The sequence below is a fragment of the Somniosus microcephalus genome, unplaced genomic scaffold (genome assembly GCF_052327205.1).
Source record: "Somniosus microcephalus isolate GS21.2 unplaced genomic scaffold, FLI_Smic_1.0 unresolved_chr3, whole genome shotgun sequence".
Classification (NCBI taxonomy): Eukaryota; Metazoa; Chordata; class Chondrichthyes; order Squaliformes; family Somniosidae; genus Somniosus; species Somniosus microcephalus.
The window spans coordinates 68,300,745-68,326,164 of NW_028225181.1; the positions used below are offsets into that span (position 1 = coordinate 68,300,745).

The following is a 25,420-nucleotide window of genomic DNA, read 5'->3' on the forward strand; positions in this document are numbered from 1 at the left end:
GATACAGAAAATGGATGATCCCACTGCAGATAAATGGAGCATTAGTGACATTGAAACTGGACACTGGGGCAAAAGCAAACTTAATCAGTATGAGTGACATTAACAATAGGAAAGAAAAGCCCAAAATACAGAAAAAGTCAGTGCTACTGAAGGACTATAATGGACAGAAAATAGATAGCTTAGGTGTATGCAGACTTAAAGTGACAGTCAAAGACAAAGTGCATCATCTCATGTTTTCTGTTGTGGCTGAAAGACTTGATTCGATACTAGGTGACAAAGCTTGTGAAGACTTAGAACTGGTCAAGAGAGTCTACCGTATAAACTGTGCCATAAGCAGACCAGATGACTCAGGTGATGAAGCAGAGAGCCCATCAAGGATGAAAAGGCCAAAGGGTATCCATGTCTTCAAAAAGCCTAGTTTGAAGGTCATAGAGAAGCCAAAGGAAGAAAAGCACAAAGAGGAAAAACACAAGGAGAAAAAGTCCAAAGATATAACCGCAGCAGATGTTGTTAAGCAGTGGAAAGAGAAAAAGAAAAAGAAGAAGCCTGCACCAGAGCAGGAAGCAGTTCCGGTGGATACTCCTTCTTCCCTCAGGCCACTCTTTGGTGTTCCATTAGCCGAGGCTGCTGAGAGGACTATGCTGTATGACGGGATCCAGCTGCCAGCAGTTTTTCGAGTGCATTGACTACATTGAGAGTTATGGCATGAAGAGTGAAGGAAACACTGAAACCCTCTCCAAGCAAAGATTGCAAGGAGACCTCGATCTATACAAGAGCAGATTGATGACAATGCCGCAACTGCATCTTGTCATTCACCGCCAGAACAATCTCATGAAGACACATCAGACTTACCCGTGTTGAGAAGATCCACACGTGAAGTAAAAGAGCCTGATAGACTTAATCTTTGAGTACAATGTAAAGCTTGGAAAATGTGTTGAGTTTTGAAAATGTTTATGTTTATAGAGCACTAACAAAAGTGTTACTGATATTATCTTTATTGTTTTCTTGAAAGTTGATTGATATTGATTTTGTTAAACCTCAAAGAAAGGAGGATGTAGTGATCAATAACATGTCATTCTGTGGTGGACACTACGTGGAGCAGTAGAGCTGCATATAGCTGTATGTATAAGACTACACTACCCAGCTATTCATTATATTAAGACTACATTACCCATGAGGCTAGGCTACCCACAAGGCAGCAGTCAAGATGGAAGCCTCTAAAAGATGCTGTGCAAGCCCACATGTGCTCAATAAAAGTAGCTAGCAAAAGCTAGCTGTGTTCATAATAAGAATGTCTATTTATTAATGAACATAACAGGAGGGACATTGTCTCTCGTGGCCCTCCTCCTCTCCCAGGGACTCGCGCCTCCTTTTTGTTATGGAGGGACACGAAGGCTGGAGACCATCATACCTACCGAGGACTCCTCCTCTGTTCCCTCCCGTCGAGCGGGTTGCTCGGGTCCCTCGAGCCCGAGCCCGGTCGCAGGTCTTAAATCTTCCGCCTCAGTGGTTGCGATCACGGGCATGAGGCCCCCCAAACTCTGAGACTCCGCCGCCACCAGCGCAAGGTATGCGGGCGTAAGTTCCGCCAGATCGTCCGTATCCGTGTGCTCACCGAGGGGACCCGCCCTAAGGTGCTTCATCATCTTCCGCACCTTCCATTCGCGCGGACACTCTCCCTCCCCCCCCACTGGAGGCCGTGATGGCATTGGCCTCCGATGTCGACTGCGAATCAGGTGCTGAGGACGCGCGGACAGAATCGGGGGGGGGGAGCGGCGGCGGCGCCAGCCTTGGCCGCCTCAAATGTTCTGGCGGCCTTGGAGGTGGGGCAGTTCTTTCGTACATGCCCCACCTCCTTACAGGCATGGCACCGCACACCTTCCGACGTCCAAAAGAAGCGGTGGGCAGCCCCCTTGTGGCACACAATAAAAGTGCCCTCAGTGTCCTCCTCCCGCGCCAGCTGAACTAAAAGCTGGCACCGGAAGGAGAAGACGTGCCGGAGGCTGGCCTCCCTGCATCCGAGCGGGATTGGTGTGATCCCCGACCTCACCTCCCCCAGTTGACGTAGGTGGGGGAGGAGGAGCTCAGCTGAAACAAAGAGCGGGATGTTTGATAAGAGGATCCTCTGCATGGTGGCCTCGAGAGGATCCACCGGCAGGAAGGTCCCGCCCATGGTGAGCCCCTTGGTTACGTCCAGGGTCACCGCCCGCTCCGATGCCAGGAAGAACACAGCCTTGCCGTACATTTTCGAGGCGGCGACGATGGCTGAAGGGCCGACAACCTCAGCCATGGCCTTCACGCATGCTTTGATAGTCATGTTGGGGTGAGTGTAGCTCTTCACCCCGTGTTTTTTAGTGTGAAGGCGGAAAGGTGACGGGGCAGCAGAAGCAACGGGAGCAGCCTTGGCCGTGGCTGCCACACTTGCATATGACCTTGCTGGCCCAATCACCGGTGATAATGTGGTCACCATCGTGGGGCGCTTATTATAAAGGGCTACACCCACCCAAGTCACAGGCCTGGCAATCTTAATGGCCTCAATGGTTGTTTTCCCTGAGCAGAGGGAGCTTTAAAAGTGAAGGCACACCTCTCCCCTTGTTGATTAAATTGGGAGAGGGGCCTTCTTCCCTCTGCTCAATGGGCAATTAATGGATACGAGGTGTCTCTCTAGAGAGAGACAAAGAGAGAGGCAAAGAGAGAGAAAGGGGGGTGGGAAGGAGGGAGGCCGCAGGGGCTGGGTCTCCACTCAAGATGGTGGGTGGGTGCTTGCAGGGGTGCACTCTCCGAAAAATAAGTCTCTATTGATGGTCTTCTTGTGGGGGGAGAAGTTGTCTTCACTTGGGAAAATAAAGCTGGAGATGCCCAGGCTCAGTCCACCACCAGGTCTTAACGATGTGATAATTAAATGATGACTTCGCCTGGGCAGCTCCAGCTGTCCCAGGTCAAGCAATAGGGAGGGGTGTTTGCTGGTGGTGTGTGTGGCCTAGTTTTTACAAGAGCCACACACACTCACACACACCCCTAGATGTTTCTTCTCCTTCTTTCCTCCCCCCACTTAAATACAAAGTCTTTATGAGAGTGCACCATGAAACACCCACCTGTAGAAGTTCTCCAACGGCTCTCCCTCCTTCTGAACAGATGTAGGATGTTCGTTTCTCTCCCCTCTCTCCCTCTCCTGTAATGGAGACTAGTTGGGGAAGCAGTGATGGAATGGCTTCCCTTTGTTGTTAGCTCTGGTCTGGTCTCCTGTCCTCTGGCACCCCAATAGTAGCTGCAGCAGCAACAGATGTGGTCTCTCCTCCTGGACAGAGAGAGAGAGAGAGACCTCTCCTCTCCTCCCCTCTCCTCTCTTCTGGCACAGCAGCAGCACAAGATCCTGGCTGGCTATCAGGGATCCCGGGGTTCATTAACCCACTCCCTGAGCATTCCAGATCCCAACAACTCTCTGAGTGAAAACATTTCTCCTCATCTTTGTCATCCGATTGAGATTGGGCCATTGTTCACCAACTGTAGGGGTGACTCTGAGTTGCCCCAGTGACACCAGACGGGAGCAAAACCCATGAAGGCAAGTGCCCCAGTGCCCCACAGATATTAAACAACCAATAATGGGTTACTTGGGTTTATAAACAGAGGAATAGAATATAAAAGCAAAGAGATGATGCTGGAACTTCATAAATCACAGGTTAGGCCTCAGCTGGAGTGTTGTGGACAAGTCTGGGCCCCACACTTGAGGAAAGGTGTAAAGGCCTTAGAAAGGGCCCAGAGGAGGTTTACCAGGATGTTACCCGGGATGAGGGGCTTCAGTTATGAGGAGAGGTTGGAAAAGTTTGGACTGTCCTCCTTGGAACAGAGAAGGTTCAGAGGTGATTTAATAGAGGTTTTCAAGATGGTGAGCGATTTTGATAGAATAAATTGGGAAAGAAACATTCGCTCTGGTGAGTGGGTCAATAACTAGAGGTCAAAGGTTCAACAATATTGGCAAAAGATCTAGAGGAGAAATGTTTCCACTCAGAGTTGTGGGGATCTGGAACACTCGACCTGAAAAGATGGTGGAAGCTGATTCCGTTAATAATTGTAAAGCAGAGTTGGACGGGAACTTGAGCAACTGACAGGGTTACGGACAAAAAGTGAGGATGTGGGACTAAACACGACAACTCTTTCAAAGAGCCGGCACAGGCACGATGGGCCGAATGGCCTCCTTCTGTGCTGTAAGTCTCTGTGAATCTATTCTATGAATAATAACTGTACAATACAGCGACACTCACAAATAATAATTCAATCATAATGTGACTGTGAGGATCGATTATTGCCACTTAGAATCATAGAAAGTTACAGCACGGAAGGAGGCCATTTCAGCCCATCGTGTCCGCGCCAGCCAACAAAGAGCGATCCAGCCTAATCTCACTTCCCAGCTCTTGGTCCGTAGCCCCGCAGGGTAAAGCATCCCAAGTGCACATCCAAGTACTTTTTAAATGTGGTTAGGGTTCCTGCCTCTATCACCCTTTCAGGCAGTGAGTTCCAGACTCCCACCACCCTCTGGGTGAAGACATTTCCCCTCAAATCCCCTCTAAACCTTCCCCCAATTACTTTAAATCTGTGGCCCCTGGTTTTTGACCCCTCTGCTAAGGGAAATAGGTCCTTTCTATCCACTTTATCTAGGCCCCTCATAAATTTATACACCTCAATAAGGTCTCCCCTCAGCCTCCACTGTTCTCAGGAAAATAGACCCAGCCTATCCAGACTTTCCTCAGAGCTAAGATTCTCTACTCCCAGCAACATCCTTGTAAATCTCCCCTGTACATTCTCTAGTGCAATCACATCTTTCCTGTAATGTGGTGACCAGAACTGCACGCAGTACTCTAGCTGAGGCCTAACTCGTGTTTTATACAGTTATAGCATAACCCCACTGCTCTTGTATTCTATGCCACGGCTAATAAAGGCAAGCATTCCGTACACCTTCTTAACCACCTTATCTACTTGGCCTGCTACCTTCAGGGATCTGTGGACATGCACTCCAAGGTCCCTTTGTTCCTCTACACTACTCAGTGTCCTACCATTTAATGTGTATTCCCTTTCCTTGTTAGTCCTCCCTAAATGCATTACCTCACACTTCCCCGGATTGAATTCCATTTGCCACTGTTCTGCCCACCTGACCAATTTATTGATATTCCTGCAGTCTGCAGCTTCCTCCTTCAGTATCAACCACACAGCTGATTTTAGTATCATCTGCAATCTTCTTAATCATACCCTCTGTAACCTGAGGCACCCACCGGTCACAGAAGGCATCAAGCGTACCGGTCAAAACACCGCCTGCTCCCTCTCCAGGGCCACCCAGGCACGGACAAGACCACGGGAGAGAGGGAGGCAGCCAGAGTGACGCCACCCCATGGGCCCCACCCATCCTGGACCTACAAATTGCTGTTTTCACCAGGCCCAAGAGCAAGTCCAGGAGAAGATCCTCTGACTTACCCACCCACCTCCGCACCGGGCGGCCAAAGATTAGGAGCGTGGGGCTAAAGTGTAACCAAGAGTTGAGGAACAGCCCCTTCAGGTAACTACACAGGGGCTGTAACCTCTCACACTGAATATATACACGACCCGTGGACTCCTCTAGGCCGCAAAAAACACATCTGGACTTGCAATGGTGCTGGGAAGGACTCCCGCGTAGAGAGCCCTCCACTGGGGAACCTCGCCGCCGCCAGACAGCAAGATGACCCACCCGTCTGATTGACATTGGGCAATAAACAAAATTAATCAATAAATTATACAGAAACCCGAGTCCCCGGGTCCTCAGCCCTGGTGTGAAGTACGCTGGCCACTAATTTTCCGTTACTAACTCGCACCTCAGGCCCCACCCAGTCTGGTTTAAATGTTTTCTAACTCGGGTTCAGGCCTGTCATTCTGAGGGAAACAAGGCCTCATTTATTGGTGTGTCCCACCTGAGCGGCTGTTAATGGCTTTAATAAACTGGCAGCAAGGTTGTTTTTTAAAAGGTGGAAAGTGGTGAAAAACGCCACAAGCGATGCCTCAAAACTCACGGACAGAGAAATCCACTTCATCAGTGCCCCTGCCACAGGACTCAATATCCACCCCCTCCACCACTGGTGCACTGTGTCTGCAGTATGTACGGTCTACAAGAGGACCACGGTCAGGCCGTGTGGAATCAAGGGCCAGGCAACAGAATGGATGGAAAGATCGCTACAAACTTCCCTTAACTCCAACCCTTTGATTTCTGTTTTGTAGCCAGCTTTCCATCCATTCTGCTGCCTGGCTCTTCACTCCACACGGCCTGACCTTGGTCATCTTGTCGATCTTACATACCGTTTATGGATAGCAAGCTGGTCACAAAACAGAAAACAGAGAGTAGGGGTTGGGAGCAGCTACTCAGACTGGCAAAAGGTGGGAAGTGCTGTTCCACAGGGATCGGCGCTGGGATCACTATTGTTCACCATTTACATAAACGATTTGGACTTGGGAATCAGAGGTACAATTTCAAAATTTGTCGATGACACCAAATTGGGAGGTAGAGTTAATACTGAGGAAGACAAAATGCAAGAAGACATTAATAAATTTCAGAATGGGCGTGTAGTTGGCAAATGAATTTCACTGTAGATCAGTGTGAGGTGGTGTGTTAATGAATTTCACTATAGGTCAGTGTGAGGTGGTGTGTTAATGAATTTCACTATAGATCAGTGTGAGGTGGTGTGTTAATGTCACTATAGATCAGTGTGAGGTGGTGTGTCAATGAATTTCACTATAAATCAGTGAGAGGTGGTGTGTTAATGAATTTCACGATAGATCAGTGTGAGGTGGTGTGTTAATGAATTTCACTATAGATCAGTGTGAGGTGGTTTGTTTTGGTGGGAAGAATAAGGAGGCCACACACTACTTGGACAAGGGGGTGAAATTGGGTTGCTTTGTGCCTCCCGCGATATTCAGCGGGAGGTTAGTGGCGGAGGTAGTCGGTAGCTCCTCGCGGCACTGCACCGCTGGCAATGATATCATCGCCATGCGCAGCACCTCGGCTGCAACCTTGGGTTGCGACCCCTGACCTATCGCTGGCGGGAATCCTGAGCGGCAGAGCGGGGCTATAAAAGTCCCAGAGACCAGGTAAGGCCTCACAGCGTTGGTGGGAATCCTGAGCGGCAGAGCGGGGCTATAAAAGTCCCAGAGACCAGTTAAGGCCTCACAGCATCGGCGGGAATCCTGAGCGGCAGAGCGGGGCTATAAAAGTCCCAGAGACCAGGTAAGGCCTCAGTGCGTCGGCGGGAATCCTGAGCGGCAGAGCAGGGCTATAAAAGTCCCAGAGACCAGGTAAGGCCTCACAGCGTCGGTGGGAATCCTGAGCGGCAGAGCGGGGTATAAAAGTCCCCAGAGACCAGGTAAGGTGTACCAGTCTCCAGTCTGGAAGGAGAGAGGTAAAAAGTAATCCAAGTGTGAAGTCACCAGAAAGCGGGTAAGTGATTGGTTGGTAAGTATTTCTCCCTTTTTAAGCTTAAATCTCTTTGGTTTATAGATTCTAAGGTGTGATATTCACCATCTAGAATCGGGGCAGAGGATATTTAAGAATAATATTAATATATTTAATTAATTACATAGAATGGGAGATCAGGTGATGTGTTGCTGCTGCAATATGTGGGAGCTGGTGAACACCATTGATGCTCACGGTGATCACATTTGCAGTAAGTGTTGGCTGCTCGAGGAATTCCGGCTCCGTGTTGAAGAGCTGGAGTCCGAGCTTCAAACACTGAGACACATCAGGGAGGGGGAGAGTTACCTGGACTCTGTGTATCACGAGGTAGTCACACCAATTAGATTAATTAATTCAGATGTAGTCCGTGGCCAGGGTCAGGATGGTGTGACTAGAAGTGAGGCAGGTACGGGGATCCAGGAGGTAGTGTTGGAGGAGCTGCAGCCCTTGCACTTGTCCAACAGGTTCAAGGCTCTTACTCCCTGTGAGGATGGGAACAGGGACTGCGGGGAGGATGAGCAACCTGACCACAGCACCGTGGAGCAGGGGGCCATTCAAGTGGGGGGAGTTAAAAGAAATGTTGTAGTGGTAGGGGATAGTATCGTTAGGGGGATAGATAGAGTTCTTTGCAGCCGAGAGCGAGAGTCCCGAAGGCTGTGTTGCCTGCCTGGTGCCAGGGTTAAGGACATCTCCTCTGGACTGGAGAGAAACTTGGAGTGGGAGGGGGAGGATCCAGTTGTCGTGGTCCATGTTGGTACCAACGACATAGATAGGACAAGGAACGAGGTTCTGCTGAGGGAGTTTGAGCAGCTAGGGGCCAAATTAAAAAGAAGAACCACAAGGGTAATAATCTCTGGATTATTACCTGAGCCACGAGCGAATTTGGCTAGGGCAAATAAAATTAGAGAGTTAAATGCGTGGCTCAAAGACTGGTGTGGGAGAAATGGGTTTTGCTTCCTGGGACACTGGCACCAGTACTGGGGCAGGAGGGAGCTGTTCCGTTGGGACGGGCTTCACTTGGCCAGTGCTGGGACTAGAGTCCTGGCGGATCATATAATTAGGGCTGTAGAGAGGGCTTTAAACTAACTAGTGGGGGGGGGGGGGGTGGAGGTTCCGAGAGAGCAAATAATAAAAATGACAACAGAGAAGGTCATAGACTTAGGTAGCAGTGGTGAAATTAAAAACCAGAGTGTGTCAGGAAGGGGCAGAAGGTATGGAGTAAAAGGTAAAGTAATAAAAAGGGCAAAAGCAGGAACTAAGTGTCACAAAACATATTTGAAAGTTCTCTATCTGAATGCACGTAGCATTCGTAACAAAATAGACGAGTTAATGGCTCAAATAACTACATATGGGTATGATCTTGTGGCCATTACAGAAACATGGCTGCAGGGTGACAATGCCTGGGAATTAAACATATCAGGTTATTTAACGATCAGGAAGGACAGGCAGGAAGGAAGGGGAGGTGGGGTGGCTTTTTTAATAAAGGAAGGAATCACTGTAATACAGAGAAATGATATTGGGTCAAAAGATCAGGATAATGAAACAGTTTGGGTGGAGATAAGGAATAATAAGGGGAAAAAAACACTAGTGGGTGTAGTCTATAGGCCTCCGAACAGTGGCAACTCTGTTGGACGGAGTATCAATCAGGAAATAGTTGAGGCTTGTAATAAGGGAACATCTATAATTATGGGGGATTTTAACTATCATATTAATTGGACAAATCAAATTGGGCAGGGCTGCCTTGAGGATGAGTTCATTGAGTGTATTAGGGATGGGTTTCTTGAGCAGTATGTAACTGAACCGACCAGGGGGCAAGCAACCTTAGATCTGGTCCTGTGTAACGAGACGGGATTAATTAAAAATGTCCTAGTAAAGGATTTCCTTGGAATGAGTGACCATAACATGGTTGAATTCCATATTCAATTAGAGGGTGAGAAGGTTGGATCTCAAACAAGCGTGCTAAGCTTGAATAAAGGAGACTATGAAGGTATGAGAGCGGAATTGAGTAGAGTGGATTGGGAAAATAGATTAAAGGGTAAGACGATACATGATCAGTGGTGTACATTTAAGGAGTTATTTTACAACTTCCAAAAAATATATATTCCACTGAGAAGAAAAGGGTGTAAAAGAAAAGACAGCCATCCGTGGCTAAGAAATTAAGGATAGTATTCGACTAAAAACAAGGGCATATAAGGGAGCCAAATCTAGTGGGAGGATAGGGGATTGGGAAAACTTTAAAAGACAGCAAAAAATAACAAAAAGATTGATTAAGAAAGGGAAGATAGATTATGAAAGTAAATTAGCAAAAAATATAAAAACAGATTGTAAGAGTTTTTATAGTTATATAAAAAGATAAAGGGTGGCTAAAGTAAATGTTGGTCCCTTAGAGGATGCGACCGGGAAATTAATGGTGGGAAATATGGAGATGGCAAAAACACTGAATGAATATTTTACATCAGTCTTTACAGTAGAAGACACGAAGAGTATCCCAACACTGGACAAACAGGGGGCTAAAGGGGGGGGGGGAGGAGCTAAACACTAACAAAATCACTAAGGAAGTGGTACTCGGTAAAATAATGGGACTCAAGGCGGATAAACCACCTGGACCTGATGGCTTACATCCTAGGGTCTTGAGGGAAGTAGCAGTAGGGATTGTGGATGCATTGGTAATAATTTTCCAAAACTCCCTGGACTCGGCAAAGGTCCCGGCAGACTGGAAAACTGCTAATGTAACACCCTTATTTAAAAAGGGCAGTAGACAGAAGGCTGGAAACTATAGACCGGTTAGCCTAACATCTGTGGTAGGTAAAATTTTGGAGTCCATTATTAAGGAGACAGTAACAGGACATTTGGATAATCATAATTTAATAGGACAAAGTCAGCATGGTTTTATGAAGGGGAAGTCATGTTTGACAAATTTGCTGGAGTTCTTTGAGGAAGTAACGTATAAGGTGGATAAAGGGGAACCAGTGGACGTAGTGTATTTAGACTTCCAAAAGGCATTTGACAAGGTGCCACACAAAAGATTATTGCTCAAGATAAAAAATCACGGGATTGGGGGTAATATTCTGGCATGGATAGAGGATTGGCTATCTAACAGAAGGCAGAGAGTTGGGATAAATGGTTCATTCTCAGACTGGCAATCAGTAACTAGTGGTGTTCCGCAGGGGTCAGTGCTGGGTCCCCAACTCTTTACAATCTATATTAACGATTTGGAGGAGGGGACCGAGTGTAACATATCAAAGTTTGCAGATGATACTAAGATGGGAGGGAAAGTAGTGAGTGAGGAGGACATAAAAAACCTGCAAGGGGACATCGACAGGCTAAGTAAGTGGGCAGAGATTTGGCAGATGGAATACAATACTGGAAAGTGGGAGGTTATGCACTTTGGCAGGAAAAATCATAGAGCAAGTTATTATCTTAATGGCAAGAAACTGGAAAGTACTGAAGTACAAAGGGATCTGGGGGTCCTGGTGTACGAAACTCAATAGGTTAGTATGCAGGTGCAGCAAGTGGTTAAGAAGGCCAATGGAATGTTGGCTTTCATTGCTAGGGGGATAGAATATAAAAATAGGGAGGTATTGCTTCAGTTGTACAAGGTATTGGTGAGACCGCACCTGGAATACTGCGTACAGTTTTGGTGTCCATACTTAAGAAAGGACATACTTGCTCTCGAGTCAGTACAAAGAAAGTTCACTTGGTTAATCCCGGGGATGAGGGGATGGACATATGAGGAGAGGTTGAGTAGATTGGGACTCTACTCATTGGAGTTCAGAAGAATGAGAGGCGATCTTATTGAAACATATAAGATTGTGAAGGTGTTGGATCGGGTGGATGCGGGGAAGATGTTCCCGATGATGGGTGAAACTAGAACTAGGGGGCATAGTCTTAGAATAAGGGGCTGCTCTTTCAAAACTGAGATGAGGAGGAACTACTTCACTCAGAGGGTGGTAGGTCCATGGAATATGCTGCCCCAAAAAGCTGTAGAAGCTACATCATTACATAAATTTAAAAGAGAAATAGACAGTTTCCTAGAAGTAAAGGGAATTAAGGGTTACGGGGAGCGGGCAGGAATTTGGACATGAGTCTAGGTTCGGATCGGTCATGGCCCTGAGGGTAGCGGAGCGGGCCCAGGGGCCGTGTAGCCTGATCCTGCTCCTATTTCGTGTGTCTAATTCTGTTAGATTCAGGAGATGGTTCTGTGATAGTGGATTGGCGTTTAGGACCAGATCAGCCATGATCTTATTGAATGGCGGAGCAGGCTCGAGGGGCCAATTGGCCTACTCCTGCTCCTATTTCTTATGTTCTTATGATATGTCAGACAGGGTCAGGGGTCGTTCCTGCAGCCGCGGCGACACCACTTAAAGGACAGGTGTCGGGCGGCAAATTTTTATTTTGGCCGACTGCCAGCACCTGCCCCCTTCTCCTTTCTTCTTCGGGGTGTCAGCCGTGATCGCTCAGCCCGGCGCTCCTCTTGATCCGACACCACGCTCCCCGGTGGTCCAGCAGGGCCCCGGTGTGCGCAGTGCTAGGCTCCTCCCCTTTAATCAGGGAGGGAGGTCTGCTATGACGCGGTGCTATGTGCCGACGGGCGTGGCGCTGTTACACGAAGCACCATGAAATTCACTGGTAGCGCCTCAAGAGGGGAGCACTTCCAGTAGCACCCCGCCTCCTGCTTGGGGCGCTACCACTGAATTTAATGCGCAGGGGCGCTAACTTTTTTAGGGGGCTAAAATTAGCCCCGGAAACGTTAGCAACCCAAAGGGGACGCCACCGAATTTCCCCCTAAGAGTCTAAATGGGCTGGAGGAGCAGAGGGATCCAGGGACACAGATAAACAAATCACTAAAAGTAGCAACACATGTTAATAAGGCCATAAAAAAAGCACTGGGGTACATTCCTAAAGGAGCCTTCTGTTCCGTGCCTAGGAGCTCTGAACCATGGCAGAGTGTGGCTGGGATACGTTTCTCACACACCTCGAGATTAACCCGCACGGCAACTTTGCTGTCAGTGAAGAGAGACAAGAAAGACCAAGTGCCGTTTGCCCCTCTCAGTGTGGCCCTGAAGGACTGTGTCCAGGCTGGAGTTCTGCTCCCGCCGTACGATCCTCCCCCAGATTGTCCTTTCTGAGCTCCAGCCAGGTGATGCTAAACACTCAGGTGGGAAAGACAAAGATCTACAACAATGTGTTTAAAACAAAGTTGATTTATTTGACATCTATCCAGAATATTAATAACTCCGGGAAATGGGCTGGAATTTAACATCAGCAGAAACAATCCCCAACTGTCAGAATGAACATGGTTCAGTCCTGGATGTGATTAACAGCAGCAACAACAGAATCCAACCGCTGCAGTCACTTGTGAACTCGCTGGTGTCTCAGCAGGTTGGATGACTGAGTGAATCCCTTCCCACACATGGAGCAGGTGAACGGCCTCTCCCCAGTGTGAGTGCGCTGGTGGACAGTGAGCGCAGATGACTGCCTGAACCGAGTCCCGCAGTGATGGCACCTGAACGGCATCTCCCCAGTGTGAGTGCGCTGGTGTACAATGAGCTCAGATGACCACCTGAACCCAGTCCCGCAGTGAGAGCAGGTGAACGGTCTCTCCCCAGTGTGAACACGTTGATGGTGTATCAGTTCCCCGGAACCTTTATAGCACTTCCCACAGTCCGAGCAGTTAAAAGGTCTCTCCTCAGTGTGAACTCGCTGGTGATTCAGCAGGGTGGATGAATCAGTGAATCCCTTCCCACACTCGGAGCAGGTGAACGTCCTCTCCCCGGTGTGAACACGCTGGTGTGTCAGCAAGTTGGATGAATTAGTGAATCCCTTCCCACACTCAGAGCAGGTGAACGGCCTCTCCCCGGTGTGAACACGCTGGTGTGTCAGCAAGTTGGATGAATTAGTGAATCCCTTCCCACACTCGGAGCAGGTGAACGGCCTCTCCCCGGTGTGAACACGCTGGTGTGTCAGCAAGTTGGATAAATTAGTGAATCCCTTCCCACACTCGGAGCAGGTGAATGGCCTCTCCCCGGTGTGAACACGCTGGTGTGTCAGCAGGTTGGATGAATTAGTGAATCCCTTCCCACACTCGGAGCAGGTGAACGGCCTCTCCCCAGTGTGAACTCGCTGGTGTATCAGCAGGTTGGATGAATTAGTGAATCCCTTCCCACACTCGGAGCAGGTGAACGGCCTCTCCCCGGTGTGAATGCGCTTGTGTCTCGATAGGCCAGAGGGTTGGCTGAAGCTTCGTCCACACACAGAACACGTGTACGGTTTCTCCCCACTGTGAACGGTGCTTTTTGCTTCCATGTTCAGAGGCCGGTGATATTCAGATCCGATGTGTCGACTGACTCTGTCAGATCTTGAAGTGATGTTTGGTTTGAGCTTACCATCTGTAAGTCCTCCCCTTCCAGTGCCCTGTAAAATTAATTTAAAACAGGGAGCATGAGAGACAACCCACAAAGGCAGGTTGTGAAATTGAGCTCAGTGAATCTGGTCATTTGGTGGGCCGGCACTCGAAAAAAGTGACCATGAAAGCTGCCGGATTGTCATAAAAACCCAACTGATTCACTAATGTCCTTCAGGGAAGGGAATCCACCACCTGGTCTGGGCCCACACAAGACTCTGGCCTCTATGGGAGGAGAGAGAGAGAGAGAGGTGGGAGTGGGAGGGGGGAGGGGGGCGAAGGAAAGGAACTTGATACATCTGCAACTCGACCAGAACTTTGATAGAACCTCCAAAACCCGTAACCTCCACCGCCTAGAAGGACAAGGGCAGCTGTTGTATGGGAGAACCATCATATCCAAGTTCCCCTCCAAGTCACACATCATCCTGACTCAGATATATTCATAGTTACTGGGTCAAAATCCTGGAACTCCTTACCGAACAACATTGTGGGAATACCTTCACCACACGGACTGCAGCGGTTCAAGAAGGCGACTCACCACCCCCTTCTCAACGGGAAACTGGGGATTGGCAATATTTGCTGCTCCGGCGAGCTACACCCACATCCCAAGAATGAATTAAAACAAATCTGTAGATGTAAACTGGATTAAAAGCCTGTACAGAAATACTTGTTCCTAAAACAATACTCTTTTACATTGAACGGACAGTGTCTGTTTAACAACCTAATCTCCCCTAGAATCCACCTCCCTTGACAGTCTCACATTGGAAATTGTTGGGTCCTCCTGGGCTCAGAAGTACTGGGGGTTAAACCCAGCAGCTTCTCCTATATCTCCACTCCAGCTCAAACTGAAGCATACAAACATACAAACATAGAAACATAGAAGATAGGAGCAGGAGTAGGCCATTCGGCCCCTCTAGCCTGCTCCGCCATTCAATGCGATCATGCTGATCATCAAAATTCAGAACCCGGTCCCTGTTTTCTCCCCATACCCCTTGATCTCTTTAGCCTTAAGAAATATATCCAACTCCTTCTTGAATATATTTAATGTATTGGCCTCTACTGCCTTCTGTGGTAGAGAATTCCACAGGTTCACCACTCTCTGGGTGAAGAAATTCCTCCTAATTTCTGTCCTAAATGGCTTACCCCGTATCCTTAGACTGTGACCCCTGGTTCTGGACTCCCCGACCATCGGGAACATCCTTCCTGCATCTAGTCTGTCCAGTCCTGTCAGAATTTCATAAGTTTCAATGAGATCCCCTCTCATTCTTCTAAACTCCAGTGAGTACAAGCCCAATCGTCCCAATCTCTCCTCATACGTCATTCCTGCCATCCCAGGTATCAGTCTGGTGAATCTTCGTTGAACTCCCTCCCCGGCAAGAACATCCTTCCTTAGATAAGGCGACCAAAACTGCACACAATACTCACGATGTGGTCTCACCAAGGCTCTGTACAACTGCAGCAAGAAATCCTTGTTCCTGTACTCAAACCCCCTCGCTACGAAGGCCAACATACCATTTGCCTTCTTAACCGCCTGCTGCACCTGCATGCTTACCTTCAGCGACTGGTGCAAAAGGACACCTAGGTCTCGTTGCACTTCCCCTTCTCACAATCTACTGCCATTCAGATAATAATCTGCCTTCCTGTTTTTGCCACCAAAGTGGATAACCTCGCATTTATCCACATTATACTGCATCTGCCATGCTTCTGCCCAATCACCCAACCTGTCCAAATCATACTGGAGTTTTTCGGCATCCTCCTCACACACGCCCACCCTGCTTTGTGTTGTCTGCAAACTTGGAGATGTTACATCTAGTTCCCTCGTCTAGATCATTTATTTATATGTATATATATTGTGAATAGCTGGGGTCCTAGGACCGATCCCTGCGTTACCCCACTAGTCACTGCCTGCCACTCGGAAAAAGACCCGTTTATTCCAACTCTTTGCTTCCTGTCTGCCAACCAGTTCTCTATCCAAGTCAGTACATTGCCCCCAATCCCATGTGCCTTAACTTTACATGCTAATCTCTTCTACGGTACCTTATCAAAAGCCTTCTGAAAGTCCAAATACACCACATCCACTGGTTCTCCCTTATCTATTCTACCAGTTACAATCTCAAAAAATTGCAGTAGATTAGTCAAGCATGATTTACCTTTTGTAAATCCATGTTGACTTTGTCCGATCCTGTCACTGTTTTCCAAGTGCTCTGCTATTACATCTTTTATAATGGACTCTAGCATTTTCCCCACTACCGATATAATTCCCCGTTTTCTCTCTACCACCTTTTTTGAATAGTGGGGTAATATTAGCAACCCTCCAACCCATAGGAACTGTTCCAGAGTCTATCGAATTTTGGAAGATGACCAGCAATGCATCTACTATTTCTAGGGCTACTTCCTTTAGTACCCTAGGATGTCGATTATCAGGCCCTGGGGATTTATCGGCCTTCAATCCCGTCAATTTCCCCTAACACCATTTCCCTACAAATACTGATTTCTTTCAGTTCCTCCCTCTCATTAGACCCTATGTTCCCCGACATCTCTGGAAGGTTATTTGTGTCCTCCTTTGTGAAGACAGAACCAAAGAATGTATTTAATTGGCCTGTCATTTCTTTGTTCCCCATTATAAATTCCCCTGATTCTGACTGCAAGGGACCTATGCTTGACTTCACCAATCTTTTTCTCTTCACATATCAACAGTTAGTTTTTATGTTCCCTGAAAGCTTACTCTCATACTCTATTTTCCCCCTCTTACTTAATCCCTTTGTCCTCCTTTGCTGAATCCTAAACTGCTCCCAATCCTCAGGTTTACTACTTTTTCTGGCCAATTTATATGTCCTCTCCTTGGATCTTATGCTATCCCTAATTTCCCTTGTTAGCCACGGTTGAGTCACCTTTTTTGTTTTATTTTTATGCCAAACAGGGATGAACAAATTCTGTAGTTCATCCATGCAATCTTTGAATGTTTGCCATTGCCTATCCACCATCAAGCCTTTGAGTAACATTCCCCAAGCAATCCTACCCAACTCGCGCCTCATACCATCGTAGTTTCCTTTATTTAAATTCAGGACCCTAGTCTCTGAGTCAACTACTTCACTCTCCATCTTAATGAAGAATTCTATCATATTATGATCGCTCTGACCCAAGGGGCCTCGCACAACAAGATTGCTAATTAATTCTTTCTCATTACATAATACCCAGTCTAAGATGGCCTGATCTCTGGTTGGTTCCTCGACATATTGGTCCAGGAAACCATCCCGTAAACACTCCAGGAATTCCTCCTCCAGAGTATGGTTACTAATTTGTTTAGCCCAATCTATATGTAGATTAAAGTCACCCATGATAACTGCTGTGCCCTTATTGCACGCGTCTCTAATTTCCCATTTAATGCCAACCCAACCTCTGCATTACTGTTTGGAGGTCTGTATAACACTCCCACTAATGTTTTCTGCCCCTTGGTATTTCTCAGCTCTACCCATACAGATTCCACATCATCAGAGCTAATATCCTTGCTTTCAATTGTGTTAATCTCCTCTTTAAAAAGCAATGCTACCCCACCTCCTTTTCCTTTTTGCCTATCTTTCCTGAATATTGAATACCCCTGGATGTTGAGTTCCCAGCCTTGGTCACCCTGGAGCCATGTTTCCGGAATCCCAATCATATCATATCCGTTTACCTCTATTTGCGCAACTAATTCATCCACCTTATTACGAATGCTCTTTGCATTAAGACACAAGGCCTTCAGGCTTGTCTTTTTAACACTCTTACACCTTTTAGAATTATTATTTACTGTGGCTATGTTTGATTTAAACCCATGATTTCTCTGACTGCCACTTTTGTTTTTCTCCTTCCTGTCTTTTGCTTCTATCCTTGTTTCCCTTTCCTCTGTCTCCCTGCTCAGGTTCCCAACCCCCTGCCATTTTAGTTTAAACCCTCCCCCAGAGCACTAGCAAACACTCCCCCTCGGACATCAGTCCCGGTCCTGCCCAGGTGCAAACCGTCCGGTTTGTACTAGCCCCACCTCCCCCAGAACTGGTTCCAATGTCCCAGGAATTTGAATCCCTCCCCCTTGCACCATTCCTCTAGCCACGTAGTCATCTGAAATATCCTTCTATTTCTACTCTGACTAGCACGTGGCACTGGTAGCAATCCTGAGATTACTACCTTGGAGGTCCTATTTTTTAATTTACCTCCTAACTCCCTATATTCAGCTTTTAGGACCTCATCCCATTTTTTTACCTATACCGTTGGTACCTATATGCACCACGACAATTGGCTGTTCACCCTCCCCTTCCAAAATGTTCTGCAGCCGCTCTGAGACACCCTTGACCCTTGCACCAGGAAGGCAACATACCATCCTGGAGTCACGTTTGCGGCCGCAGAAACGCCTATCTATTCCCCTTACAATCGAATCAATTCAATTCAATTCAATTCAATTCAAATCGCTTTATTGGCATGATAAGGTACATCTTATGTTGCCAAAGCATCAAAATACATTTATGGTTGAACACATAAACGCAGTTCTATTCATACAGTGTATAAACAGGTATATCCCTGAGTGTATAAATATACATTCGCATTATTTATATATACTCTTTTCTTAGGTTTACTGGTTGTCCCTCTGTTCATGGCAAGCTGTAACCTAGTGTGCCGCCAGTGCTACACAGCTTCTCTCCTCCCCCAGTAGGTATGGGAGTTTTTGGTCGTCATTCAGATTTCTGAATTCAGGGCATATTTGTGAGAATTTTTGGTAGAAATTCTCCCTGATGCCCTGATATTTTCCACAGGCTGTGAGGAAGTGCATCTCTGTCTCCACTACTCCCTGACTGCAGTGAGAGCATATCCTGTCCTCTCTTGGCAGCCTGGTCTGCCTGTGTCTGCCTTTTTCGATCGCTTATTACTATAGCTCTCCCACTCTTTTTCCTCCCGTCCTGTGCAGCAGAACCACCCACGGTGCCAGGAAATTGGCTGCTGCTGCCTTCCCCTGATAAGCCATCCTTCGCAACAATATCCAAAGTGGTATATCTGTTTGAGAGGGGGATGCCCACTGTAATGAAATCTGTTTGTTCTTGCCTGTATTCGTTTTGCACTCATGTATATTACCCTCCCCCACACGGTGTATGGTTTCACTTCCTCTTTCCTGACTAACCTGTATGGCTCATTCCTGCGAGCCAGTCAGTGTGTTGAGATGTTAGCTCTGATCTTAGTGATTAAAAGCCAACTTGTTAAAGTCTATAACTTCTAGTTTTGTGGTTATTGAAGGCACATCAATTTTAATCACTAAAGAATACTAGGATGGGTCGACTCCTAAAACCAGAGCGTCTGGACTTGGATCCACATTCTGCTGAAGCATCAAATCAATTTGGACACTGGCTCAAATGCTTCGAACTCTTCGTGAGGGCCTCATCTGCTAGCGAGGTAGATAAACTGAGTCTACTGACTACTCGCGTTAATCATCGGATTTATTCGTTCATCCGGGACGCCACCTCTTACACGGAGGCCATCACTATCCTGAAGGCCCAATACCAGAGGCCAGTAAACGAAGTGTACGCCAGACATCTGCTGGCTACACGCAGGCCGCGACCTGAGGAATCAATGGACGATTTCTTACAGGGCTTAAAGGACTTGGTCCCGGACTGTAACTGCAAGGCCGTGACGGCCAATGTGTACTCTGACGAATTGGTCCGCGATTCCTTCATCACGGGCCTCAAATCGAATTATATCCGGCAGAGACTGCTGGAGAAGGAGGTCCTGGACTTAAAAAAGGCAGTGGCCACTGCGCGATCGCTGGACGTGGCCCAGAAAAACTCTGACTCTTATTCTTCTGGCCATGCGGCCCTCACCGCCTCGTGCGCGCCGAGCGGGCCGCCATCTTGGAATCAGCCATCTTCCCCATCCAGGTCTCAGACCAGCTCTACACCGCCGGAGTCCCCACACAGAAGTTCACCCAGGAGTCCTACTACAGCGGCAATGTCTCGAGGCCCGAAATGCTACTTCTGCGGCCAGGCCAAGCACCCCAGACAACGATGCCCAGTGAAGGACGCTACATGCTTCAAATGTAAGAAAAAGGGGCATTTTAGCAAAGTCTGCAGGGGGAATCCGATTTCCAACTCCGTCACCGCCTCGTGCGTGCCGTGCGGGCCGCCATCTTGGGATCCGCCATCTTTTCCCGACTCAACGGCCGCCCAGGGCCCAACAGTGGCTTCGATCACGGTGGATCAATCCAGGCCACACCCGTTGACAAAATCCATGGTGGACATACAGGTAAACGGGAATTTAACTAAATGTTTAATTGACTGTGGGAGTACCGAGAGTTTTATCCACCCTAGCCTGGTATGGCAGCACTCATTAACGGTAACCCCTACACGGAGCAGAATTGCTATGGCTGCTAAGCCCCACACTTCGGACATTTTGGGCTACTGTGTGGTAACATTGACTGTAAAAGGCACGGACTACAAGGACTTTAAACTCCTCGTGATGCCAGAACTCTGTGTTAATGTAATCTTGGGTCTGGACTTCCAGTGCCACCACGAAAGTGTCACGCTAGCATATGGCGGGTCCCAGCCGCCACTCACAGTCTGTGGCCTATCAACCTTAAAAATCAGCCCACCCTCTTTATTCGCTAATCTCGCTCCGAACTGTAGGCCCATAGCGACTAAAAGTAGACAGTACAGTCTGGAAGACAGACACTTTATCAAGGCGGAAGTGGACAGACTCCTGCGGGAAGGCATTATTGAATGCAGTACCAGTCCGTGGCGTGCCCAAGTAGTCATAGTTAAAAATAGCGAAAAGAAACGGATGGTAATTGACTACAGCCAGACTGTTAATATTTATACCCAGCTGGACGCCTACCCTTTACCCCGCATATCAGAAATGGTCAACCAGATCGCGCAATACCGAGTCTTCTCGACTATCGACCTCAAATCCACGTATCACCAGCTCCCCATTAGAATGGAGGACCGCCCATACACCACCTTCGAGGCGAACGGACGCCTCTACCATTTTCTCAGAGTGCCCTTCGGGGTAACAGATGGGGCTTCGGTCTTCCAACGTGAGATGGACCGCATGGTTGACGAGAATAAACTACAAGCTACCTACCCCTATCTGGACAATGTCACTATCTGCGGGCACAACCAGCAAGACCACGATCTAAATCTTGCGAGATTTTTAAAAACTGCCCTAAAGCTGAATCTAACCTACAACGAAGACAAATGTGTCTTCAACACAACCCGTCTCTGTATCCTCGGCTGTGTGGTGGAAGATGGGGTAATTGGACCGGACCCTGACCGATTACGCCCCCTAAAGGAACTGCCCCTGCCACACAATCCCAAAGCTTTAAAAAGGTGCCTGGGATTTTTTTCGTATTATGCCCAATGGGTGCCCAATTACTCTGATAAGGCCCGACCCCTCATTAAATCAACGTCCTTCCCACTACCAGCTGAAGCTCGGGAGGCTTTCACTAGTATTAAACAGGACATTGAAAGGGCTGCACTGTGTGCAGTGGATGAAAGCATTCCCTTTCAAGTCGAAAGCGATGCGTCAGACTTTGCTTTAGCTGCAACCCTCAATCAGGCTGGGAGACCTGTGGCCTTCTTCTCCCGAACCCTTCAGGGACCTGAAATCAGGCACTCTTTTGTCGAGAAGGAGGCACAGGCTATAGTGGAGGCAGTGCGGCACTGGAGACACTACCTAGCCGGCAAACGTTTCACCCTGCTCACCGACCAGCGGTCGGTGGCTTTCATGTTTAATAACAAACAAAGGGGGAAAATCAAGAATGACAAAATGCTCAGGTGGAAGATCGAACTATCCACGTTCGACTATGATATTATGTACAGGCCGGGAGCCCTTAATGAACCCCCAGACGCCCTATCGCGGGGAATGTGTGCCAGCATTCATACGGACAAATTACAGGGTCTCCACAATGACCTCTGTCACCCAGGGGTCACCCGACTATACCATTTTATAAAGTCCTGCAATCTGCCCCACTCCATCGAGGAGGTCAGGGCAATGACCAGAGCCTGCCACATCTGTGCGGAATGCAAGCCTCGTTTCTACAGGCCTGACCGTGCACACCTTATCAAAGCCACATGGCCATTCGAGCGCCTAAGTCTGGACTTCAAGGGACCCCTTCCCTCTGCCGACCGTAACATATACTTCCTCAATATCATTGATGAATATTCCCGCTTCCCCATTCCCTGCCCAGACATGACCAGTGCCATGGTCATCAAGTGTTTCGGTAATCTATTCTGCATGTTTGGCATGCCGAACTACATGCACAGCGATAGGGGGACCTCATTTATGAGTGACGAACTGCGCCAGTTCTTGCTCTCAAAGGGGATAGCCACTAGCAGAACCACTAGCTACAACCCCCGGGGTAATGGGCAAGTGGAAAGGGAGAATGCTACTGTTTGGAAGGCTGTCACGTTAGCCTTAAAGTCAAAAGGCCTTCCGACCTCCCGCTGGCAGAAAGTCCTCCCAGACGTGCTCCACTCCATAAGGTCTCTGTTATGTACTGCCACTAACGCTACCCCTCACGAAAAGATGTTCGTTTTCCCCCGGAAATCAACCTCGGGCATATCTCTACCCGCGTGGCTGACGTCTCCGGGGACAGTACTATTGCGGAAGCACGTGAGAGGCCATAAAACGGACCCCCTTGTGGAAAAGGTACAGCTCCTCCATGCAAACCCTCAGTACGCCTATATCGAATACTCTGACGGGCGAGAGGACACTGTTTCCATAAAAGACCTCACTCCCTCGGGGAGCGGAGAGAACGATGAGAGACTACCCGAGGAAGACCTACACAAAGAGACAGGATGCCCAGAGGTATCAATACCCAACTTTAACCTGGAGGACACTGCAGATAACCTGGAAGACACTGCGGAGGCCCGGACAGCGAAGGAACCAGAATCCACTCCCCTAGAGGCACCCCAACCGGCTTTGCGCCGATCACTGAGAACCGCAAATCCTCCTGACAGACTCACTTATACCAATTTGTAAGAAACATCACCCCGATGGACTAAATCTAAAGAAGGGGTGAATGTAATGAAATCTGTTTGTTCTTGCCTGTATTCGTTTTGCACTCATGTATATTACCCTCCCCCACACGGTGTATGGTTTCACTTCCTCTTTCCTGACTAACCTGTATGGCTCATTCCTGTGAGCCAGTCAGTGTGTTGAGATGTTAGCTCTGATCTTAGTGATTAAAAGCCAACTTGTTAAAGTCTATAAATTCTAGTTTTGTGGTTATTGAAGGCACATCACCCACAGGGGACCTCTGCACTACCTGCCTGCGACTACTACTCTGCCTGGTGGTCATCCATTCTCTTCCTGCCTGTGCAGCCTTTACCTGCGCTGTGACCAACTCCCTAAACGTGCTATCCACGATGTCCTCAGCATCGCGAATTCTCCAGTATGTATCCACTCACAGCTCCAGCGCCACAATGCGGTCTGTCAGTAGCTGCAGCTGGATACACTTCCCGCACACATGGTTATCAGGGACACAGGAAGCGTCACAAGAATTAAAGACACCCTATAAACTCCGCCGCCTCGCTCTTTATATCACCGCCGCCGCTCCTCACAGGTCCACTGCTGTGGGGCCAACCTGCTCCACCACCTCACTTTATATCACCGCCGCCACCGCCGCTGTGGGGCCTACCTGTGCCTCGGATTATAGATACATAGAAGATAGGAGCAGGAGTTGGCCATTCGGACCCTCGAATACCTGAAGGAAAGAAATTTGCAGGGTTACGGGGAAAGGGCGGGGAGTGGGACTCCCTGAAGTGGTCTTGTAGAGAGCCGGCATGGGCTCAACGGGCCGAATGGCCTCCTTCTGTGCTGTAACCATTCTATGATTCTATAAAATGTTAGAAAGTTTGTTCCACAGAAGCACCAGGTTTATCTGCTTTTATTGATGAACTTAAAAAGTCTCTATTAAAACCTGAGCCAGTGTGTTGTGAGCTAAAGAGCCTTGTGTCCAATGAGGGGAATAAAGGCCCACAGCCTCCCCTGGCCCCGGGCCCTGAACAAGGGACTGGAGAAACTCGCTGTCCTGCGGATCAGACAATCAGCCGGCGCTAGTCCCGCCCCTCGGGCTCCCCGATTGGTTGGAGGACCCGCCGCCGGCACACTCCTCCAGCCCCACCCGCTCGCTCCCTATTGGTCGGAAGCTCCCGTCAATCAGGCCGTGGGCCCGGGTGACGTGTCCCCGAGGAGATCACGTGCTCCGTCCAACTGACGCCGCTCGGTCTGGGGCCTCGCGGACTCTGAGGTTTTTCTATTTCTCTTTACTCTCTCCCGATCCACCGCTCCCCACCACCCCGCGCGATTCTCCGCCCAATCGGAGCGGAGAAAACTCACTTTGCGTCACCGATCGCGACTCTGGAACCGACATCAAGGCCTTTCCCCGGAATGCCCCGCGCCGACTCCGTCTGGCAGGATCCGAGTGCGCAGGTGCAGCTCCGAGTGGGGGAGGGGGGTTGGTGTCCTCTGGGCATGCGCGGTTATTACCCTTGGTGACCGGGAGGGGTCGCTGTGCCGGACTCGGCCCAAACCGCCGCTCCGTGTGCGCGTGCGCGGACTCTCGGTTGTCAATCAACCAACTAACTGCCAGAAGAGGTCGCTGGTGAGAACAGTGAAGAAAGAAAGACTTGCATTTCTATAGCGCCTTTCACCACCACCGGACGCCCCAAAGTGCTTTACAGCCAATGAAGTATTTTTGAAGTGTAGTCACTGTTGTAATGTAGGAAACGCGGCAGCCAATTAGCGCACAGCAGGCTCCCACAAACAGAAATGTGATAATGACCAGATAATCTATCATTTTGTTACATTGATTGAGGGATAAACATTGACTAGGACACCGGGGATAATTTCCCTGCTCTTTCCCACATTACAATAGTGACTACACTCCAAAAGTACTTCATTGGTTGTAAAGCACTTCAAGACGTCTGGTGGTCATGAAAGGCACTATATAAATGCAAGCCTTTCTTTCTTGAAATAGTGCCATAGGATCATTGACGTCCACCTGCGAGAGCAGACGGGGCCTCAGTTTAACGTCTCATCTGAAAGATGCCACCTCTGACAGTGCCGCACTCCCTCAGTACTGCACTGCAGTGCCAGCCTAGATTTTTGTGCTCAAATCTCTGGAGTGGGACTTGAACCCACAGCTTTCTGACTCAGAGACGAGAGTGCTACCAACTGAGCCACAGCTGACACGAAAGAAGAAGTAGTTCTGACGAAAGGTCATCGACCTGAAACGTTAACACTGTTTCTCTCTCCACAGACGCTGCCTGACCTGCTGAGTATTTCCAGCATTTTCTGTTTTTATTAAAGAAACGAGGGAGTGATTGCTGACTGGAAGAGTGTTGGGTTGTCCTGCGCATGCGCACCTCCCTGGCGGCTGAGGCGAAACACTGACTCGCTCCCACCTGAGCCGCGCATGCATACCAGATGTTGCGGCTCCGCATGCGCGCCCGATGTTCCAACCGTGGGGCTTTGTGCCCTGAGAATGCGCGTTGCGGACCGATCGGAACGGGTGATTGTAGAGCAGGAGGGAA

The 25,420-nt window shown here is 48.6% G+C and overlaps 2 protein-coding genes across 2 annotated transcripts in view; both read right to left on the reverse strand.

The window, feature by feature from the left end:
* Window positions 1-1,646, reverse strand: part of LOC147091868 (uncharacterized) — an 82,967-nt gene extending 81,321 nt beyond the window's left edge. Inside the window, exon 1 of the mRNA XM_085976629.1 lies at window positions 1,416-1,646. Within this exon, the coding sequence (XP_085832755.1) occupies window positions 1,416-1,646 (231 nt within the window). The remainder of the gene's footprint in view (window positions 1-1,415) is intronic.
* An 11,008-nt stretch (window positions 1,647-12,654) lies between these two features.
* The window catches only part of LOC147091872 (uncharacterized), a 36,416-nt gene continuing 23,650 nt past the window's right edge, over window positions 12,655-25,420 (reverse strand). The window contains exons 4-5 of the mRNA XM_085976901.1: window positions 21,078-21,085; window positions 12,655-13,748 (exon numbers count right to left, since the gene is read on the reverse strand). Of these exons, the coding sequence (XP_085833027.1) occupies window positions 12,821-13,748; window positions 21,078-21,085 (936 nt within the window). The 3' untranslated portion in view covers window positions 12,655-12,820. The remainder of the gene's footprint in view (window positions 13,749-21,077; window positions 21,086-25,420) is intronic.